Source organism: Diadema antillarum, unplaced genomic scaffold, assembly GCF_040938485.1.
Source record: "Diadema antillarum isolate AM-2024a unplaced genomic scaffold, OU_Dant_1.0 seq00001536_RagTag, whole genome shotgun sequence".
Classification (NCBI taxonomy): Eukaryota; Metazoa; Echinodermata; class Echinoidea; order Diadematoida; family Diadematidae; genus Diadema; species Diadema antillarum.
Window position 1 is genome coordinate 725,610 of NW_027272268.1, and position 22,863 is coordinate 748,472.

Here is a 22,863-nt window from a genome sequence, read left to right on the forward strand (position 1 = left end):
TCACAAATATTAACACGAACTAAAAACACACAAAAAAAACATACAAAGATTCTATGACACAGGTAAATGACAAGTGACAAAAATACAACTTCTTGATCATGTTTTATGAAAAGACATGCAAAAGAACTGTGAGTTCCCTGAACTTTGAGCTATGCAAAATTATTTTGGGTTATCAAAACCAGCAAACTGAAGCATATCCCCATGAATGCAATAATATGAATCCATTCAAAGCTTGTATATTACCAAAGAGGAAAAGTTTATTTCAAGCAAGTGAGTGTGTGTGCATACTAAGTGGTGGGCTGTATGACTGTCCACAGAGACACTATCCCTTCCTTATTCTGGCATACCATGCAGAGGTACAGAAACTCACCATACAAATGATACATGAACAGAAATAACTTGCATTTTGAAGTATCAAGATGAGGGACACAATCAGATACATACAAAATAGGAAATAAAAAGGAAGTGGGAGTGTTGATGTCAATATTAACGTTGTTTCGAGAACAGACACCTCCCTTAACCATCACTCTCTTTCTCTCACTTTCTCTTCAAGAAGACAGGTGTCTTCCAATATAATCAAGACATGTGTCCTTTGGTCCTGCATCACACAAGATACTGGCTCTATATCACTCCAACACAGTAAGACTGTATTTCGTGGCTTTGCCAACATGAAGTCATCTTTCAGTCATCACCTACAACATGTAAACATTCCATCCCTTGGGGTTGTACACAAGGTAAGACATCAAGATGACATTGATGCCAGGGTTTGCCCATCTCTGATTCCATCCATGCTGTACTCACTGATGACAGCCTCGTTACAGTTCACGTGGTTCAATGGTGTCGCATAGTTCATCAACTACACCTCTCACACAGGTGGTGCAGTGTTGTGTCTGGCTGCATCGCCTTGCTTGTGCTTCAAACTGCATACCTCCATTCGCCTCGCATCAAAAGGACACAGGATAGCAATGTTTCGAAGTCTTCATGACAGTTTATCATACAATGGCATACTGTTCATAGAGTAGATCTCTGACTGTAAAGTAATCCTCGCAAACAGCTCCTTCCAAAGTCAGGTGACCTTTCTCATTCTGGAGGATAAAAAATTAGAAAAACAGAGTAGTGGTCATGTAATACATATAATGTCCTTCTATTCTCCTTCACTTTAAGAAATTACAAAATTGTTCACATTTATTTATTTGTCTATTCCACACAGTAATTAAATCAGATTTATCACATATCCAAATGCTATATGGACCCAGTTAATAACACCAAAAACAACCTACATGTGCTGTAAATTTACAAATTTACATTTTGAAGTTCATTGACCTTGACCACAAACTAAAAAAAAAAGACCATTATCTCTCTGTGTATAAAGGGAATAAAATCATGATTAAAGTCATCCATTCAATAGAATTTGAGGCCAAAAAACAGCATTCTCTCTGAAATTTTGTGGCCTTTGACTTTGACCTTTGAACTTTCAATCCTGGAATGTCAGGCAACTAATCTATCATTTATCTTTACTTCTTTCTATGAGCTAATACTACCACTGAACATTCTACACTGAAGTTGAGGCTAGAAAGTAGGATCTGTTTTTGAAAGAAGGCACAGTGACCTTTGACTTTGACCAATCAACATCATTGTCAATTTCATTTTTTTAACTTTATTTTTTTTACCCTGGTCATCAACTTTCATTACCACTGGACATTCCCTGCTGGAGCAAAGGCTGGAAATGACTTTTTGTGTGTATGTGTCTGCAAAAGTAAAGTGACACTTGACCTTAAACTTTGACCTTTCACCACTATAATGTTTATGCAAATAATTTTTTTAAATTTATTTCTCCCCTATCCACCAACTTACACCATTACTGGATATTTCTAGCTGAAATAATGGCTGGGAATGACAGGGTGTTTTGTGTTGTTTCTTTTTTCTTCCCAATAGTACAGTTACCTTTCACCTTAACTTTTCCTTTGATCATTTCATACAAACAATGCCTATGTATTCCTATACTTCCTACCAAATTTCATCCCCACTACATATTTCTAAATGAAGTTACAGCTTAAAAAAGCTTTTTTTTTAAAAGTTCCATGACCTTTGACCTTGAGAGATTTTGCACAAAGTCTAATCAGCTCGCATACACCTAATGTACCACACCTGGGCTAGACAAAAAGACAGGACAGCCTAAATACATTGTGTCTTCAAGACTCTTCATTCCAGAGGCATTGTTCTGTGCAGGCACTAACTTTCAGATTATCCCTCTCAACACCAGATTTATGGCTTTAATATTAAGCCCCCGTTCCACTATCACGATTTGGACCCCGATCTGTCCCGATCTAGCAGATCGGGAGAGAGCGGCAAAAGCGTACGGGGATCGGAAGCTTCGTAGCAGCAGCGTGTGGAGGTCGGGGCTGGAGCAGGCATTTTTTCAGTTCGGGAAGACATTTTGAACCGGTTCAAAATTTCTTCCCGATCTCCCCGATCAAAATTGACATATTTTTAATCGTACGGTAGGCAGGGAGAGCGTAGTGACAGCGTAAACGCAGCGGGGAGAGCGTAGTGACGGCATAAACGCAGCAGGATGAGCGTAACAAGGTCTTTCTGAGCGTAGTAACATCGGCACAAGAACGGGAAGTAATTTTAGCTGTAATTTTCGAAGAAGAAGAAGAAGAGATGAAGAAAAAGAAGAGAAGAAAGCAGCGAAGCAGCTACCCAAAAGGCGAAGAAAGAGAGACTGCACGTGATGCTGAAAGAGGAGGAAGAGGACATAGCAGAATTTTGAAGAATATGAAATCATCTACAACTGGAGGAAGACGGACTATAAAAGCAAGGACATCAAGAAAAAGCCTTGGAAAAATCAGCATGTCTTTGTTTATACAATGCATTGCTGCAAAAGAACCGTGAGTTGAGGAGCCTCTTCGAGGTCCACAGTATATTTCTTCGGTTCTGCATGCTAATAAGTTGACTGACTGCAGACCGACAGTCGAATCGGGGTACATTGGGCACTTTTCAGCTCTCTGAACGGGGTAACAGCGTGATAAGATCGTATAGATCGTTCAGAGCGTAGATACAGCCTGCATCGATCGGATAACATCGGCAACATCGCACTGCCAGCGTAGCTACAACGTTCTAAAGCGTACCGGCAGCGGCAGAGATCGTAATGTCTCATTCCCGATCATCGTAGTAAGAGCGTAGCAAGCACTTGGTAGTCGTAACCGCAGCGTACTTAGAGCGTTCTAACATCGTACTGTGTCCAGATCGGCTCAGGTTTTACCCGATCCTTTCCGACCTGAGAAAATTGTCAAATCGTAGCGAGAACGGCATAGTGGAACGGGGGCTTTACAGGAATTAACTACGAATTAGGAAAATGTTGCATTAAAGGATGCAATCAAACATAAGTCAGAATATCAAACGTTAATCCAAGATCAGTCAATCATAATTAAGTATTCACGTACTTATGTTTGATTTTTTGACTTACGTGTGATCTCAACTTTTACGCAACAGGGCCCCTGTTAGATAATCTGCAAGAAATTCAGTTTCATGTTTCTTACCCTCTTGATGGCGATGAGGTTGTTGCATACCAACACTCCTCCAGTAAACTCGGCACTGATGCCATTTTTGGTCAGGGCTTGCTTGATGTCTTGGAACCGAGGTGGATTGATAAACACCTGCTGGTGACCAGGGGCCTGAAGATACACACAGGATAAAACACACTTAACAATAAAACTAATCACTACAATGGATTACTATATAAACTAATTCACTATTTTTTCATAGGTTAGACATATGCATGAAAAAATAATTGTTGGACTAAATGTGAAAGAGGTTATTGCACATGAGGAATATTTTAGATTGACTTTTATATCTGCAAATTTCATCAGTCAAATCATACCTACGAAATAAGCAACTCCTGAAAATATTGCTATCTGTAGCACAAATACTTTGCATATTGTATCTAAGGTTTGGAAAAGCTAAAATTTAACTTGAAAAGGGATATACTTTTTTTACATCCCATCACGATGTTGCCTTGATTGCCAATTCATTAACTTACGAAGTTGTCTGACAAGTCTTCATTTGCAAAATATTACACTCCCAAAATATGAGTGTATGGCATAGCACAAGCACTTTGTGTCAGGGGATTCTTTTCCCATTGAATATAAAGAGAAAATGCAGTGTGTAATTCCCATTACACATTTCCTCATGCACATAACAGCAAATTTGCTATCCCTACATTTTCACCCTGAAAAAAGTATTTATGAGGTGTGACAATACATCCCCAGGGTTCCAACGACCTGGAATTTACTCCCTGCCTGATTGAGGGTCACTCTTTGAATACAGTGCTCACAAAGGAACTAAAAATAGGCTCTTTAAAACTACCAATATTATTTGCTAGACTGATCACACCTGGGCAAACAAGATATCTGTGAATTCAATGCTGCAAATCAACTCAAATCTAGTGTACAAGAAAACCACATGAACGACTCAACAAGAGTGTGAGGTTTAATGATAATGAACAAACCCACACAGCTCATTTAGATGAATACCCATCCTTCACAGCATCCTCCTCAGCCAACAGTGCATTTCCCTTTCAGGAAGTGAACAAACTCAAAGCTAAACCACAAAATGTGCACCGGTACAAGGAATTAGAGGTTTTTTCGTTGTTTTTTTTTTAATGATTAATATAAAGTATTTTTTAGCCTGGAATCCGTTGCTGGTAACGCTGGTAAAACTTTTCAAAAAAAGATTATCACTCACACAGGTATATCTACTGTATTTTTACAACTAATTCCCACTGAATGTGAAATGAATCAGAATATCTTGCTCAAAATTGGAACAAGTAAGTATAATCCTGTCACCAAAAACTAACTGAAATTATGTATTGGAAAAGGAGGTTGTAAGTTCACAGTGTCAATTTCACAGCCCAAATTGTATAGTCCTTGCAACCGCAACCAAGTTCTAGAAATATGTGATTAAGTTCAAAGAAATTTGGTGCAATGATAACCTTCGATAATCAATAACTTACAGCAATTCACTAGACAAATATTGAGGGAGAGTTGTCAAATAAAGGGTCATATGATCAAACTCGCTATGAGCATAAGGAAACAACAAGATCACCATGACTCACCAGTCTTTGGTTAGACAAGTCTGAGGTATGGGGTCACAGGTCAAGTCAAATTTTTATAGATATCTTCATTAACAACAGACTGAATTTCTTTAACCTAGAGACAATGATAAATGGTCACACAATTTCTGGATTTGTCCTGAGCCTTCCCATCTAAAATGCCATGGTGTAATGGCATTGTCATTGACAGAATTTGATTATACAAGTAGGAATAAACAACAAATGTTAAAAAGCACATAAGAAAATTTGCATCAAGAGGGATGTGAATTGGGAGGGAGAGTAAAAGACAAATATGTTGCAATTTTGTTTTCAAGCCTGCTTGGATTTTTGTTGAAAACATGAGATGAAACTTGATGCATTGAATGAAGTCTCAAGGGAACATGTGATTGATAGGCACTGGGATTGAGACTGCTCGTAAGAAATGATTCCACCTCACCTCATTGGCAGGTACAACATCCAGCATGGGAATAGCTTCCTCTTCTTCCTCCTCCTCAGGGAAATCTTCATCCTCATGCTCTAATCCTGATGGCCAAATATGAAAACCACAATTTGTGTAGCAACTATTTTACATGATACTTCTGCCACCAGAGAATCACAAAGACTGGGATCTTTATTACCTGGTCCACACCTAGTATTTCATGCTACACACAGGCAGACAGAAGGAGCATGAAAGGATTTTTCTACCTGCTCCTTCAAATCAATGGCAAACATAGCAAACAAACAAACAAACAAACAACAACAACAAAAGGACTACAAGGGTTAGAGGGAAATTCTCTCAGGCAATTTGATTTCTGTGCACATGAATAGTTTACTTAATGACTTGATTATCATATTCATGACCATGGTTGACATCTGTTATGGGTAAAGTACATATGACATCTGTTATGGGTAAAGTACATATCACAGGCAAACGTGAGATATTTGCATTATTTTAACTTCGCGCTAGTTTCATGTTGCACGAAATGCACAAAAATTTCCACTTTTATAGTATGTCATATAGGTACAAAATCATATGACAAGTAGAGTTCTTATGAAGTAATGAATTAACTTACCTAAGCCAGGAGCCTTCTTCTTCTTCTCCTCTCCATTTACTGCCCCATTCTGGTCCTTCTTGGAAGATTGCTTGGTCACCAGCTTGTCGGTGGACACCTGTAGATCAAGGCAGCCATCTATCCAGGCAAGCTCTGTCTCTCTCGTCTTGGAGAAGAGGAGGGAGCTAACCAGCGAGTCTTTCAGTTTCACCTGTTGGAACACATCCAGGCAATTACATCATAGCACAAATGGAATAACGCTGTTCCAAGTCATACATAGGCACATTCCTTAGTAATTAGTTCAGCTAGGGTAAGCAGAATATCAAGGCTGTATCTTTAATATGTTGCTGTTAATGATAACATCGAAATAGTTGCATCCAATGATTTTTTTTTTTCTCTGTGTGTGTGTGTGTATTTGGATAATTTCACATTTTTACAGAGGTTTTGATTTGCTCACTTACAAATACCAGGCAAATTTTGGACGTCTAAGACAAATATCTAAAGATTTTGTTTTTATTTGTATTGTAAAGGACAAAAGTTCTGACAACATACAAGAACCTTCTCCCAAACAAATTAAACATGTTAATCAGAACAACCATTTTTTAACTGCAATCTCGTCTAACCCACTTTATTCTGCAGATGTGTTTGTTCATTATTATGTTTTAAATGGCTTGTCCTTTGGGGACATTTAGGATAAATAGCAACCACTCGGCTCAAACCTGATAGATATGGCTTTCCATGGTGGCATCACAGATCTCATTTGCCCTGGGTATGAAGACCTTTGACCCCGACAGCTGAAGGTGGCAATATTCCGCCAGGTGCTGAGTAGCGTTCATCTGACCTCGAACCAACACCTAGAATGGAACATAGAGATTTGAATGATCATCACATCACACTGTGTGAGACTGAGTAGATGTGCTGAGGGTGACAGTATGTCTGTACCTTTCATACAAGGGTGTGTATGTGTGTGTTAATTACACACATCACTGCTTAGCTACAGACTCACTCACAGCTTCTACTGATATTTTCAGAAATTAAACCGTTGAGGATGGTTTGATTTTGCTACAACACACATGTCCCATAGACACCTGCCCAAGTATACTCGGCACTCGTCCTCAGCGGGTTAAGGTGTATTGAAAACTTTCTCCACGACTGCAAATAGATTTTTCAGAAAGCACACAGGCAAATGACTGCAACGACCAAATCCCCTTTCTAAAAAAAAAAATCAAATTAAAAAAATCAAAAATTAAATTAAAAATTAAAAAAGAACAAGTAATGAGAAGACAGCAGGTTAACCAAGACCTCATAAATGAAACTCGGTAACTAAATTACACAAATCATGACTTCGAAATTGTCAATCAGGGCTAAGTATCATGGGACTGCATTTGATTAGATCAACTAGTGATCAGTTGCTAAGATTTGTTAAATACATGACTCATTTCTGCAAACTACACAGACTAAATGACAGCATACCGAGAAGTGATTGCTATATCACATACAAGTGAATGTGGTACATACCAGCTGTCTTGGCTTGACCTGAGTGACAAGCTTTTTGATGGATTCACCATCTGAACGGCCCTCAAAGTCAATGAAGGTCACAGAACACCTAGGGGTAAAACAAACAAGTAGGGGAAGAAAATTAGCGTGGGGTCATTTCATATTTCTTTAACAGAGTCGGAATTTCATAATACATTTGTTCAATTTCCTCTACACTAAAGTGAGCACTCGTGGTCTATAGGGGTTTGTGAAGTGATGTACGTTTGAAGAACCAATACCCCTACTGCATAAGGAAGGCATTTTTTAAGCACATAATAACAATCAGTGTCAGAAATATACAGTGAATTGTGGCTCTGAGATCTACAAAGAGGTAACAGTATATGGTTTTATTTTGCTCTTCTTTGAGGGATTACTTTCAGTGTAGTTCATGATATCTCAAACATGAATGAGAATGGAACACTTACTTCACATCCACACTTATTTGGCTGGCTACACACTTGGTTGGTATATCACCTGAAAATGGAACAAGAAAAGTGCACAGTGACTTTCAAAAAGGTACAAAGAGCTGAAACAGATGGGGAAGAAGTAAACACATAATCAATTCGTAATCATGAGAAAAAAACTGGTGTGATATCCTTGCATGGACTCATGTAGCAAAACAGCACACAAACATGTCCAGTTGTAGACACATGAATTGCAAGGTGTTTCATTTTATCGATTAGTGCCCTAACTGGACACAAGGTGGCGTTATTATAAATGGGTTTTCTGGGTTTATGTGTAAACACACAAGAATTACGTTTTCACATCGTGTTGCAAAAATCAATTTTCAAAAATCATTAATTTGGGGTGTACATGAATGACAACACTTTAATGCCATCATTGGGTCAATTGCAAATTAAAGGGTGTGTACAGTTCTGGTTGAGGTGAGGATTTAGCTTTTAACATTTTGCGAGATATTCAGAAATCACTCTATGAGATGTCAAAGAGCATGCAATTCTAAGGGGTATCAAAAATTTATTTGATGAAAATCGGTTTTGAAATGGCTGAGATATCAAAAGACAAGGTGAAACAAAGAGATCCTAATAAAAGGCATGGCCCGTCGCCTTTTATTATTATCACTTTTTTGGATATCTCAGCCATTTGAAAACCAATTTTCATCAAATAAACGTTGAATCCTATCTAAAATTACATGCTCTTTCATATTTCAAAAGAGGTTTCTCATTATCTCACTTAGGAAGTTTCAAAACATGAATCCCCACCTCAACCAGTACTGTACAGTCCCTTTAAGCTGTGCCTGTAAGAAGATGATGACACCTTACCTTCAGCAGCATCATCATAATCAGCATCCTCCTCCTCCTGAAAATAAAACACGTCAAGTATAAAAGATGAGCAAAAAAATTCTTTCCTTTCAAACTCTGACACCAAGCAAAAGATACACTCCTTTCCTAATGAATATCTTGCTTTACAAATTTGCTGATGTAAAAATGTCTTCTTAATTTCTTAAATTCACTTACTCTCTTACTGTCTCACCACACACTCATTCCTGCATGAAATGATATTAACAGTTACAGTCTTCTTTTGAGTTCCTAACTTCCCACTGAAAAATTATTCAATTCACATAAATGACTCTGCATTGTTCTTCTCCTGTTCGTCAAACTCCAACGGCAGTAATCTTAGGTAGGTACCTTATGGGCCCTGTCTTGCAAAGTCAGGATTAGATTCTGATTGAACACTCACATTGAAGTCCTTTTCCTCCTCAGCCAGCAGAGTGTCCTTGATCATGTAGTCTTCCGGCTTGATGATCTCACCGTAGTCATCCCAACGAAGACGCTCTTCGTGGAAGGGAAACATCGGGTACGACTTCTTGACTGTCTTGAAGAAACTTGTTCCCTTCTTCCCAGTCTATTCAAAGATTGGTATAAAACAACTCTCAATGTGAATGAATGTACGGGCATAAGTTGCTGAATTGGTACAACAGAAGATCGGTCTCCACCTGATGTTCACAGGTGGTAGAGGTCATTTGAATGACATTGTGAGGTCTTTGGGAGGAAAAACCATTATCGAAGGTAAAATGCGCACTCATGCACTTTATAGTGGTATCTTTTATCCTACAATGATTAGATAATGACCTCAGGATTCAAAGAAATCAGAGGAAAACGATTACAATCTTCATTTCTCAGTCCAATTTTAACAGCTCATAAATCTAGGCAAAAGAGAAATATATGGCAAGAGCACTTTGGGCCCTAATTGCAATTTGAAAGAGACTCTGTGTGGAAATTTCTGGCACATATTAGAAAGGGCTTTAACTTGACAATAACAAGAAGATTGACAAAACACCCTCCATCGACATAGGGCAATTTTGTCAATCAGTTGCAATAAAAAACATCTTGATGGAAGAATTTCATGAATTTGAAAAATAAGATGAGTTCTGCCTTCACTTACATCTGTGTTCATCATGAGATCATGTTTGGTTCTTGATCGACCCATGTCGTCAATCTCCATTTCCTCCTCACTCTCATCACTGGAGTCTCCCTCTAGTCTCCTGGGGTACCATCACGGAAAGAAACCACACACATGACTTAGTACATACTCAAACAGCAGTGACCTTAGGAGCACAACACAAAACCAAACAGTTGCACCTCAGATCTTGACGTAAAAAGTGAATATCAATCAAATGTGAAGATTAGTTACAATACTGCAGTGTACATACAAGCAATACAAGCAATACATTGAACAAGAATGTAAGAACTCTCAGTGAAATGTTACCTTCAACAGGAGAGGGGCTCTATCTTTAGCCATACCTGTTTTAGACCAGTACCTACCTTTGAGCAGCTTCATTGGCTTTCCTCTCCCTCTCCTTCTCTTTCTCCTTCAGTCTGTATTCTTCCAGTTCTTCTTTCTCAAGCTTCACTCTTTTACTGACCTGACAGTGAAACATGGAAAATTGGAAATGTTGAAATGCATTCATGCCACCCGAGATTTGAGTCAATCACTAGACAAAGAGTAACTTGTACCTTTTTAAATTTTGTTTGAAAGTTTGCTTTTTCATGATCAAATGCAGATTTACTGCACAAAATTCAGATGATGAATATATAATAACATTCAGATGAAAGAATAAATAATAAACCCACTTCTTAACTTTTTCAATAGGCATTGTCACAGTCCAGTTTGATGTTAACAACATCTATTTCTTTCTGGCTTCTATGAGCACTTCAACCTGTATCAGTTTGGCTTTTGAGTTTAACATCATTTGCAAAAACAAAAAACAACAAAACAAAACTAGAAATATCACTTAAGGTGATTAATACCCCCGCCCCGTGACGACAGTCTTACCCAAGGAATGATCTTTCCTTGATCTTCTGCCATTTAAATGCCGTTACCATGGCAACGCAGCTTCCGACACGTCCGAAAAATATGTCTTGCACATCTTCCCACCAAGACTATTGTGTGTGCCACATTTCATAAGCTTTTGTCAAAAACTGAGGAAGTAGTTCAATCCACAAGATCTTTCCTAGATCTTCCGCCATTAATATGCCGTTACCATGGCAACGCAGCTTCCGACACGTCCGAAAAATATGTCTTCCACATCTTCCCACCAAGATCAAGGTGTGTGCCACATTTCATAAGCTTTGGTCAAAAAACTGAGGAAGTAGTTAAATCTGCAAGATCTTTCCTTGATCTTCTGCCATTAATATGCCGTTACCATGGCAACGTACTTTCGGGTACTGTCAAAAAATGCGTCTTGCACATCTACAACCAAAGGCACACATCTGTACCAAGTTTCATGGAAATTGGGCAAAAACTGAGGAAGTAGTTTGCAACACAAAATTTTCCATCATTTTGGCTCATAATATGTGAGCTGTTACCATGGCAACATACTTTTTGTCACTGTCAAGAAATGTGTCATGCTGACCTATATCCTAAGACAAACATTCAATATGAATTCCATGAGAATTGGAAGAACACTGATGAAGCAGTTTTGCCATGAAGCGTTTTGCCCTATATTTTACCAATAACATGCCGTTACCATGGCAACGCACTTTTTGCCACTGCGGAAATATGTGTCTTGCACATTAACATATTCAGATGAACATCTGTACCTAATTTCATAAAAATTGATCAAAAACTGTGGGAGGAGTTCGCGACGCAAGATTTGTACCCATTTTTGCCCATAATATGCCGTTACCATGGCAACGTACTTTTGGGTACTGTCAAAAAATACGTCTTGTACATCTACAACCCAAGGCACACATCTGTGCCAAGTTTTATGGGAATCGGTTGAAAACTGAGGAAGTAGTTCGCGACGCAAGATTTGCAACGGACCGACCGCCCGACCGACCGCCCGACCGACCGCCCGACCGACCGCTGATTCCTATATACCCCCTTCAAACTTTGTTTGGCGGGGGTATAACAAAAGCCCTCACATTATATTTCCTTTTTTTCAAACAAAGATCACAAAATGAATTTTAATTCTTGAATTATGAAATGCATGCACAAAACATTTGAAGATAATTTCTAATGTCACATCATACTTGAAGAGGCAGCTCAAAATCAATCTAAATTGGGCTCTTCTCTCACCCACGTGTATACTTCAAAATTGCTTCAAAATTCATCAAAGTTAAAGTCATGAATAGGATCGTACAAATAATTATACACTCATTCCACATTTTGTATATCTTTCCTGTCCATTGGTAAAGTTAACCTTTTCCATTAAAGTATATCAATGTATGTACTATACCTCACTCCCTGAAGCAAACACAAATTTAGATAGGTGACTTTTACGGTAACAACGTGTAGCATTAGTCTTTAAAAGGATTGTTGAGATGAAAGGGGATTGGTCATTGGAAAGTTAAGAAGGGTATTATTTTGCTGTAAACTGGTTCCACAAATCTACTTGCACAAGCCTGAAATCTTCATACCCTTAGCTTCAGCTGCTTCAGCTTTGGGTCTTCAATCAGTTTCCTTGCTAGAGTCCCGTGGGGTGTCCTGCTTGTGAGAATGATGCTGTTCTTCTCCTCAGCACTCCATTGGATGAAGAGCTCACGTGAGTAGCCACACTCCATGTCTGGGACACTGGCCAGAACAACCTATGGAAGGAGGTACAGGGGAGAGAAAAGGAGCTGAAAGGTTGAAGTATGGCAGCACAAACCTCTGGTATGTTTCCTCTGTATGAACATTTTTATGCATTGCACACTTTGCCTAGCATTCTTCTGCTATGCAGCAAAAGCACCCAAATAAATTTACTTGCTTTCCATTCTGGTACAGTGTAGCAGCCATTATTGAAAGCAAAGTTATTCTGACTTCCTTTTGTTATGCCTAGAATGAAACTGAAATGAAAAGATGATCAGTCATCATTAACCAAGTATTTTAAATAGCCAGAGACTCAATTTTTACAAGCTTCTAACTGTATCAAAAGTAAATTGTAGTGAACTGACTTCAGATATGAGCTGTTTCCCTTTATTAAAAAATTCAAACAACAAGGAAGAACTAATATTGAAACCAGTAAGGAAATATTCAATGCATAGTTAATACCGAGTAAGAGCAAGCAAATGATCTGAAAGAGGTGATGAGCAGCACTCATAGGGTTTGAATGAGACATTTTTCTTAAGTGTGACCACAATAGTACACTGCACCTTCCCCACCCATCCAGATCTGACAATGAGCAGGCCCTCAATCTCTTACCTTTGGCTCAGGAACTTTGGCCAGTTCTTTCAGTGAATGGCACAGCTTGAGGTGCTTGAACTGGAAGGGATTGTTTCTCCGGTCCTCAAAGGCCCGCATCACTTTGTCACTCATCCATTCCACCTGTTATCCGTGCAAGATAAAATTGCAGTCATACCTACAAAAGCACTCGGAGAGCACAGACCTCCGCCAAGCCAGCAACTCATATCAATTCCACCCTTACAAACATGCAATTTCCCAAAATAAAAGCATCGTTTACATCATTGCACGGCGCCTTGCCCAAGTAGAGCATGTGCTTTAGTGCGCGTATGTAAACCTCCAGTACGTACAGCTTGAACCCCAAGTTCGTTGACCTTATATGCCAAAAGATGAAAAATCCTTCAAAAATCAATAAAAATTCCTGGATCACTACCAAAATTAAAGGAGGTGTTCCCAGTGTCAATATCAACTATTCATGCAAGTTTCATTTTAATCCAAACACAACTTTCTGTGTTATTTTTCAAACAGACAAACTAAAGCGATGATCACTTATAACCACCTTCCTTGGCAGAGGTAATGAATCACAAAATAGGATAATGTTACACTATTGCACCATCTATTCTCCAATTTCAAGGAAGCATGCAAAAAAAATTTCAACTGCAATGCACTGAGATGAATCTGGGGATGCAAAATATTAAAACTTACCTGTGATTTGGCAAATTCCACAACGTTGTAGCTGACATTATTCAGCATGGCAAGAGAGAAATTGCCCAAGCCAGATTCCTGATTTCTCCAAAGCTGGTCCTGTTGAAACAAGACAGAAAACTTATGAATGAAAAATTAGTGCACCAACAAATCAGTTATAGCAAAATACTTTCATACTTTCGGGTCAGCATGTACATATAACTCTTCCTAGATATTATTCATGACAGTCATAATTGAGTTCATGAAATGGACATGTATAATTGGCCCCTTCACCCTCCCATAAAGGTACACACTCTTTCTGAAAATCATATAAGATGTAAACATACCCACATTGAGGATGCATTCTCATTGACTTGCATACTCCACTAACCGGCTCAAGTGCATAGGATTTGCACAGCTTCAAATGCATTCCTTGATCCAAAATTATGTCATACTTTGCAAAATGAACTCATAATAATAATAATAATAATAATAATAGTGAGACTATTATCATCAAACTTTATATATACATAAAAGACAACTGAAAATTTAAAAAAGGACAAATATATTCATAAAATTCTTTGTAACGTAAAGTTGAACTGGTGCATACAAACACATACCAGTAGAAGAGAGAGCTCAACAACCCGGCCAGCTGTATCCACAGCTATGAGAACATTTCCATCGTTCCTCATAGTGTTCATTATGATATCTAGGAGAAATAAAGTTGGATGAATGAATGCACATTTTCCATTCCACACCATCCACAGCAATCCCAGTCACTTTAAAAAAAATAAAAAATTGTCTCTAGACAAATCATCATAATCATTTTTGTAGCAGATTTTACGTAAATGAATCGCTTTGATTTCAAGTCAGAAACACTCCCTTGGCTGAAATTTTCCTTTTTTTATCTTTTCTACTTATCCATAAAATCTAGTGGTAACATTATTATCATCATAACCATTATAATCATTCGCACAATCAATTTTGTGTTGAATCACGCTATATAAAAACATTATACAGGTGTATTATTATTACTTTGTCATATTGACAGTTTTTGTAGAACACAGCAAATAAAAATGTACACAATGATGTATCGCTAGTCAGCAATGGCAATGAAAACCTTTGCCCAAATATATTCAACACAAAAAGGCAAATGAATGACTATAAAAGAATTTACCCATCAATTTTTCATCCCTTGCTCTCCGTCTGGCCTGGACGTATGTGGCATTGAAACAATCTGTGATGAGCAGGCTCGGCCTACTGATAGTCTCCAGGACTGCCCCATTGAGATGGCGCTCTTTCTTGTGGTTGTAGTCCACTGCGTATATGATCTCCTCCTCGCCATCTTTGACAATCTTCCAGATGGTTCCACCGATCATGTGACCTCCTGGCAATGGGGTGATGGTCAAACCATGACCTTTTCCTGCAGAGGGAAGAACAGAAAACAAATGATCACTAGTATCTGGTACCAAGAAAAGTAGACATTATACTGATGGAATGTCTAAAAACATTTTTCTATTGCATGGTTCTATCCAACTACATATACATATATTCAGCATAGGCCAACAAGACATTGGTAATGTAAATAAAGAGTTTTTCATTATTGCAAACTGATAATGCTAACAAAATAATAATCCTATGTTCATGACAAATGTACTAGTAACATTGTAGAATATACATGGTTGGTTTGTGCCTGAATGGCCAACCTACCTTGAGGCTGACACTTTTACAAACATTTGCAAAATACATTTCAGTATAGACCAAAAAGACACTGGTAATGTGCATAGAGAGTTTGTAAACTGACAATGCAAACAAATCTACAAATTCTATGACAAGTGTTATTGTGACACTGTAAACTATAAATGGAAGCTTGTGCCTGAATGGCTACACTTACCCTTGAGACTGACACTCTGTGAATACTTCAGCTGGACAATCTTATCGAATGCAGCATCAACTTCATCGAGGCTAAACATGTCAAACTCCTCATAGTTGTGTCTCGACTGTGTAAAGACAAGAATAGCAGGGTTACTACCCCAGTTAGAGAAGCTGATGAAAAGTTCATTTTGTGCAATGATGACAGAGAACAGTCCTTTGGCTGAAGGCTTCCTCCAGTGGTTGTGCTTCCAGTGATCTACAATAGGTCTACACTGGGAATTTTCCTTGAGGTAAATTTGGCAGGCTCCAAGTAGCAAGCTGTTTCTCACCGGAATATCTTGATGTATTATGTACCTTTTGTATTCATGATTATGAGTTTTGCCACAAGGAAGTTAAATTCAATCCAATCTGTGTAGGGCAAATCTTATTTTCAATAAATAAGCTATCATGATTACATTTCTTTAACTGTCTTATCAATTCAATATCAATTCTATATGCATTTTAATCATATTCCTTGTTAAAATGAATCATCAAGATATCTCGGATATGCATCTGTGCACATCAATACTACTACTGGAGCCATGGCATTATGACTGATATCATGACGTCAATGTGAACATTTTTTTGGACTACAGAAAGAAATGAAAGGTGCTGTTTATCGAGTCTGGAAGTCATAAACTACATCTTGGACATGCTAAAGAGGGCAACAACCTTGTGGACAGCTATACCAACACATGGCTTTACCTGAAACAGGTCGTACATGAACATCTGCCCCATCTTGTAGACTGGGATTGTGGCATATATGGGGCAGGTCAGGTTACACTTGCCGACGAGGTAGGGTAGGGCTCCAAGGTGGAGGTTGTCAGGGTAGGAGAGCAGCACAGCGTCTATCTGGTGGGTGTGCCTAGAGAGTTTGAATATATCACATTCAGACAAAAATTAGCTTTTGAGAGTAAATTGATATTAACATATTATGATGATGATGCTGGACTGGATATAGAATGAGATGAGCCTTTTGAGAGCATTTATACTGTAATTGTATTGCCATTTGGCTGCATACAACAATGTGCACCTATATTTGAGAACTCAAATCTACATTATCTAAAATTTACTTTTGGAAATTCACACTATGCAAGCAATATGCTTAGTTCCTCGATCCTATGTTGCGAGCACAGAGACCCGTTTTATTCTTTGAAAGTGTACATTTACATATATTGTGGTACTTTAGCAAGGAATTTATTTCACAAGCTAAGAGAAAGGATATGATAATGATATATTTGCATGGTACAATACTGAGTTGATGTGAGACCATGCTATGATATCACTTACTTCTTGATGGCCTCTATATTCTCCATGCTGAAGTGCTCATCCCAACCACAGTCAAGCAAGAACCTGAACTCGTCGACCTGCAGCATGTAGCAAGGAGGAGACTCGTCCAAGACCCCAGAGAATGGGGTCAACTTGATGATGGACGTCATCCTGCCCGCTCAGTGCCTCCCTCACCTAGATGATCAGCTTTGGATGCAGCCCAACGACTCAGAGATCAAGCGACAACTCCTGAAGTTCACTGCCTGAATAGTCAATACAGTAAATACATTAGTCAAACAGCTAAAACATGGGTCAAGACTTCATAAATACAAATGGGAGATGAACAATTTATCTAAAATTGTCAAGCAGCATGTATCACATGCAGGAACTTAGGCCATGAAACTACAGCTCAGCAAAGACATATCAATTATCAAAAATTTTCGTTGACATGTTCATCCTTGACGAAGGATAAGCAATTTTTATCATTTGGTTTTGCAACACATAGACCCTAAATATTTTAAAGCATCACCTGTAATGAAAGCCGAGAGGTTGCAATGTGTGAAACCAAATTTTTCACATGGTTTATAACTATAGAAGACTGAATACCTATCATGCCTACCACAGCAAATGACAGAAATCTATATCAGTCTTCTCGATCTCAGGTGGGTAAATTTACTTAGATCTAGACTACACATACCCCCTATTCCATGTAACTCTTAGTCGTAGGGCAAGAGCCAAGTCCTCTGGAAGACCATAAAAATTAGCAGATCTCTCAACAATCTTTGGTTTAGTGAACTTTCAATCCACAGATCTCTGATGAGGTTTTTCATGATTCCCAAGTCAAGTGATTTTTTTTTTCTTTTGACTCTTTTGAGTGAATTTTATACCATGGTCGTGGTCTCCTCCACCGTCCATGGGCCATCAAAGCAAAGGCATCGTTCGTAGTAGTAGGCCTAGCTACAGGCACAGCTACACTAGTAAATATTTGGATTAGTATTTTTTAAGGCTTTTTTTAAGGACTGTTCAGGAAAGTCTTTCAGCAGTCTTCTTTCACGAAAATGGTCTTAAAATGGTCTTGCAGCAGTATTTCAGCGATCTCTCCATGAGTGTTCAAGGGTCTTACACTTCTCTACTAATGATGATAGATTAGAGAATTGAATGATATTGTCTGGGAGTCAACATACGGTAAACTACTAACAGAAATTTCAATAGGTGGGATAAGCTTCAGAACAAAATCTGCGGGGTCTTTCAACTTGTCTAATCAAAACTAAATTGGGGGAAATTTTAATGAATTTCAACGAGAAAACAAGAAGAAGATACGACCTACTGTATTTCAGGATAAAACTGAGGGGACTTACGTAATAAACTCTTAATTATCAATGACGAATTTCCATCACTTCACACCATTCGCGCTCACAGCATGCAAAGTCAGAGTCTCGTACATTGTACGTACGTAGTCGCAAAACTAAACACACACATCTGTACACACACGTGACATACACACGACTTGAATAGAACCATACAAAACAGGACGCAGGACGCATGTGTATGTCTTGACAGCTACTGGTAGAACGTTCGTAGCAAAGAGTACCGCACCGGTAAATAATTCCCCATAGAGACGTGTGTTAAAATTCAAATTTCAAACAATTCTGTAAAATAGATGGGATAAATGAGGTGTTTCATATTCACTAACCAAATAAGTGAGATATACCCTTTCATCCATCAAATTTTCAAGGCAGGTTCTTCGGCTCAAACTCTGTCCAGGGGTCCGCAAAGCCAGACTACGAGTTCTTGTCACTCAAAAAAAAAATCACCTATTCTCTGTACGTGCAGCCAATTCAATTCAATTCAATTCAATTCAATTTATTTGCTCATGAAATATAGTCCCCTCAAATTCCATCAGAAAAGCTTTCATCTTTCAACCAAACTGCAGTTTGTAGAGGAATTCATACTCAATATCTACAGCTATTCAGTTTTTTGCCAAAGTGTATCACTAATTTTTAATTAATTTTTCTTCATTTATTTTGGTATCTTTGGTACGAATTTGTGAAGGGGTCTGGGACATTCCATTTTATTTACAGGTGTGAGCCCTATAAAGCGCACTTTGGTTCGTAGTGCAGTGGCGTGGGCGCACAACTCACAATTATACACAGGGATGGCATAGATATGGTTGAGATGGGGATTCTGAAACAAAGTAAAGCAAAGCTGTCCAATAAAAAGGCGGGTCCAATTTTTTGGGAGGATCTCTCCGTTTCTGGATATCTCAGCCATTTCAAAACATATTTTCATCAAATAAACATTAAGTTCCTCTTAGTGTTGTATGCTCTTCGATATATTTCATCCAAGTTATTTCTTATTATCTTGCAAAAAGTTAAAAACCAGAATCCCCATGTGTTTTTTCTTTGTGTGTGCATGTGCGTATCAGACCTCAAATGCACATTCGTTGAAAATCTCAATTTTTGGATTACAACTTTTTTCCAAGGTATGATATCACAGACTGTATCATACAGAAAGACAAAGTAATTGCTACACAAGTATGGTAAAAGGAATGCACTGCACACAAAATATATTTTTCGGTGGGAAGAAATTGACTGAAACCAAGAGCTAAATTCATGTTTGAAAAAGTATGAATGTCTGCACAAACATACTAGTATGCAAGATTATACCAACATGCCACACATACAGAACATATTGTGGTGTGTGTGTGTGTATGTGTAAGTGATATATGTAAACACAAAACTGTATGAAGACAATTGCAATGTAAATGGGTTTATATATGCCTATATAGGCTAACACATTATACTTTTGCACTTTATTTTCCACTTTTTATATTGTCTTGTGTCACAATGTGAATGTATGCATTTCTAGAGTTTACAATATATCTGCACAACTCATGCAAGCAACAAAAAAAAATGACTAAAAAATACTAGTATATAACATGGCAATTTGGGATAAATTGAACCATTTAATGGATAAATTGAATCTAACTTGATTTGACTGATCGTACTTTCATATTTTTGTGCTATCATTCTCTTGTCACTGTTCATTTGTAATGATAATAGCGATGAAAAAAATATATAGCTTGATATGTGTGTAATGCAATGAAGTGTAATGAAAGCTGTATCTGCACAAATAACTTCAGCTATTATAAGTACTAAATTTTATTTTGTGTGTGTGTGTACCCATATTCAAATCTGGAAAATTATGTGATATTTGTAGTGCTACCTCCAGCATATAATAAATCAACCAGCAAATTGATTTGCATGCAATACTAAAAAATATACAAGAGTGTAGGTTACATGGTGAGACCAAAAAAAAAAAAAAAAGTAGCAATGTGTGATGGATGCTATTCCTTTGCTTTGCATTTTTGTGTTGTTGTTGTTGTTGTTGTTGTTGTTGTTGTTGTTGTTGTTGTTGTTGTTGTTGTTGTTTTTTGTATGGAGCTTCAGATTTATGAGCGATGTTTGAAGTTTCAGCACTCAAAGCTCTAAGCTTTAAGTGTATGAAGCTATGAGACCAAGTCCCTAATTTATATGTTACTGGGGTAACCTCCTAAAATATGTGAGGAAGGTAGTGTTGCATAGGAAATATACACTGAGTGGGCCAACACTAGGATGTCACAGAGTGGATCTGCTCTGGGAAAATGAAGTTGGACAGACAAACAAAGGTTTGTAAAAGAAAACAAGTCAGTTACCAATTGAGACCCTCACCTGAAAAAGCATTCAAGGGAATGTACTTGTACTAGCCACAGTGTCATCCGAGAATAATTCAGAGAAACAAATAGTAAGTCATATGATTTACTTTTTATTGATATACATTAACAAGTATCCAAGTTAAAGTTACTTCATTTTTCTAAAAATAGTATTTCTGTTGTAATATACAAACAATGCAACATACTTATACTTTGAATGCTTTCGGCATCATAAATTTTTGCTCTGAATATCAATGAGTTCATCAATTCTACAACTGCATCATCAGGAGGACAAAAATATCAGATTCTTAAAATATGACAACTTACTCATCTCTGCAGAAAAAAAAAAAAAGTTTTGTATGTAAAACAATTTTGTTTCTGGTCTTGTGTCTCCAAACACATCTTGGCAAAATCAAAACAAAACATCACAATAACATGCAGATGTTGTATCAACATGATACATTACAGAAGTTTCAGATTGTAAGAAGAAAATAATAAGAATTACTTTTACTCACTGACCAGTTGGCTAACCCATGTACACCAAGATAAGTTTCCAAATCTACATAATTTTACAAAGACTTAATATTTCACATTTCAATCATAAATTGCTGTTCTACTGCTGTGGTCAGCAAACAGGTAAAGATGGTTGAAAAAAAACAACAACCTAGTACTGTATGCGCACACTACAGTTATAAAGAGAGAAAACAAATGAATTCTGAAATAAGTATTGCATTGCAGACCAGAAGACATGTCAGAAAAGCTGCAGCAAAGTTCATTGTAAACTCTAGGCACATTTTCAGGTATTAACATACTCGGAGAAGAAAATTGTCAGTCAAATACACTGCCTATGAACAGTGCAGAGATGATATTCATTTGATATTCTAATTGAAAAAATAACTCAATCAGAATCTCAAAATCATACTTAATAGCAAATCACATTTCAGAAATGTTATGGCCTTTTGGTCATATTACAATTTTAAATAATGCAGAAAGACATAAACCAACCAGCATACTCCATACTGTTATACTGTGCACATCATTGAAATCAATCATGCAAGTCAGTGAGTGTATTTAGACGAGCTGACACGAGATAATGTCATTCAACTGAGCACTGGCATTACTAATAATGAGAGTGTCATAAGCACCAACTGATGAGACCAAAGCACAAGCCATGTCAAAGTAGGAAAAGCATTTGGTTATCATCAAATGACACCATTACAACAGTATGCTGTCAAGGAAACGTACATGAATAGGGAAAAAATGCACAGATTTATTGATATCAACCCATTATCATTAATTGCTCATACTCAACTTACATCATCAATGACAAATTTCCACAGAAAAGGGGACTGGCCTGAATATCAAGTGATTTATCCAAGCTGTGGTTTCTGTAGTTTCTATACCTCTGTCAGTGCCATTGATAACCACACTGCATAACATGTCAATGAAATAGTTGTCCTGAAAGAGGTGATACGGAGAATAACTAAGCAAGACTTAGCTCTGAGAAGCAAGCTAGTCATTTTACACTCATAGCTCCAGTCCCATTGTTCAGTGTGTACATCTATTCACATAAACAGTTTGCAAAATTGCAACAACGCATACAGGGCAATAACACAATATCAAACAGATTATCCTTTTTGTCCATAAAATCAAATGGATTTGAACTGAAGGCATGAAATATTTCACATGTGACTTTTTAGGCATAATTCTACGTGGCAAACCAGAGAAAATATAAAATGACATGAATACTTTGTTCATTAGATCTCTTTCAGTGTGAAAAATTCATGCCAGCAAGCAAATACAAAACAATTTGAATGACAGAACATTATTCACATGTTTTTGTTTTGCTGCACTGCCAAATCTGGTTCAGATATGTATGTTACCTGCTTCCTTCAATATTTGGCATTACTACTTGCATTCTGCTGAAACAAAGTCCACAAAATTTTCGACATTCAAACTCAAGCTTACTCAGCCAAGTGCACAGGGTTAATGTCAAGGCTTCT

At 37.6% G+C, this 22,863-nt stretch overlaps 1 protein-coding gene across 1 annotated transcript; it reads right to left on the reverse strand.

The window, feature by feature from the left end:
* Positions 1-555: 555 nt before the first annotated feature.
* On the reverse strand, positions 556-18,603 carry LOC139710492 (cleavage and polyadenylation specificity factor subunit 2-like). Its single transcript, XM_071622406.1, has 20 exons — positions 18,528-18,603; positions 17,191-17,428; positions 16,606-16,765; positions 15,881-15,986; positions 15,164-15,409; positions 14,607-14,695; positions 14,008-14,106; positions 13,324-13,446; positions 12,561-12,728; positions 10,464-10,564; positions 10,084-10,183; positions 9,379-9,543; positions 8,961-8,997; positions 8,106-8,154; positions 7,663-7,750; positions 6,864-6,998; positions 6,166-6,355; positions 5,550-5,635; positions 3,543-3,677; positions 556-1,085 (listed from the first exon to the last, which is right to left on the reverse strand). Exons 2-20 carry the CDS (start codon positions 17,337-17,339, stop codon positions 993-995), a joined length of 2,319 nt encoding a protein of 772 aa, XP_071478507.1. The 5' UTR covers positions 17,340-17,428; positions 18,528-18,603; the 3' UTR covers positions 556-992.
* Between the last annotated feature and the right edge of the window lie 4,260 nt (positions 18,604-22,863).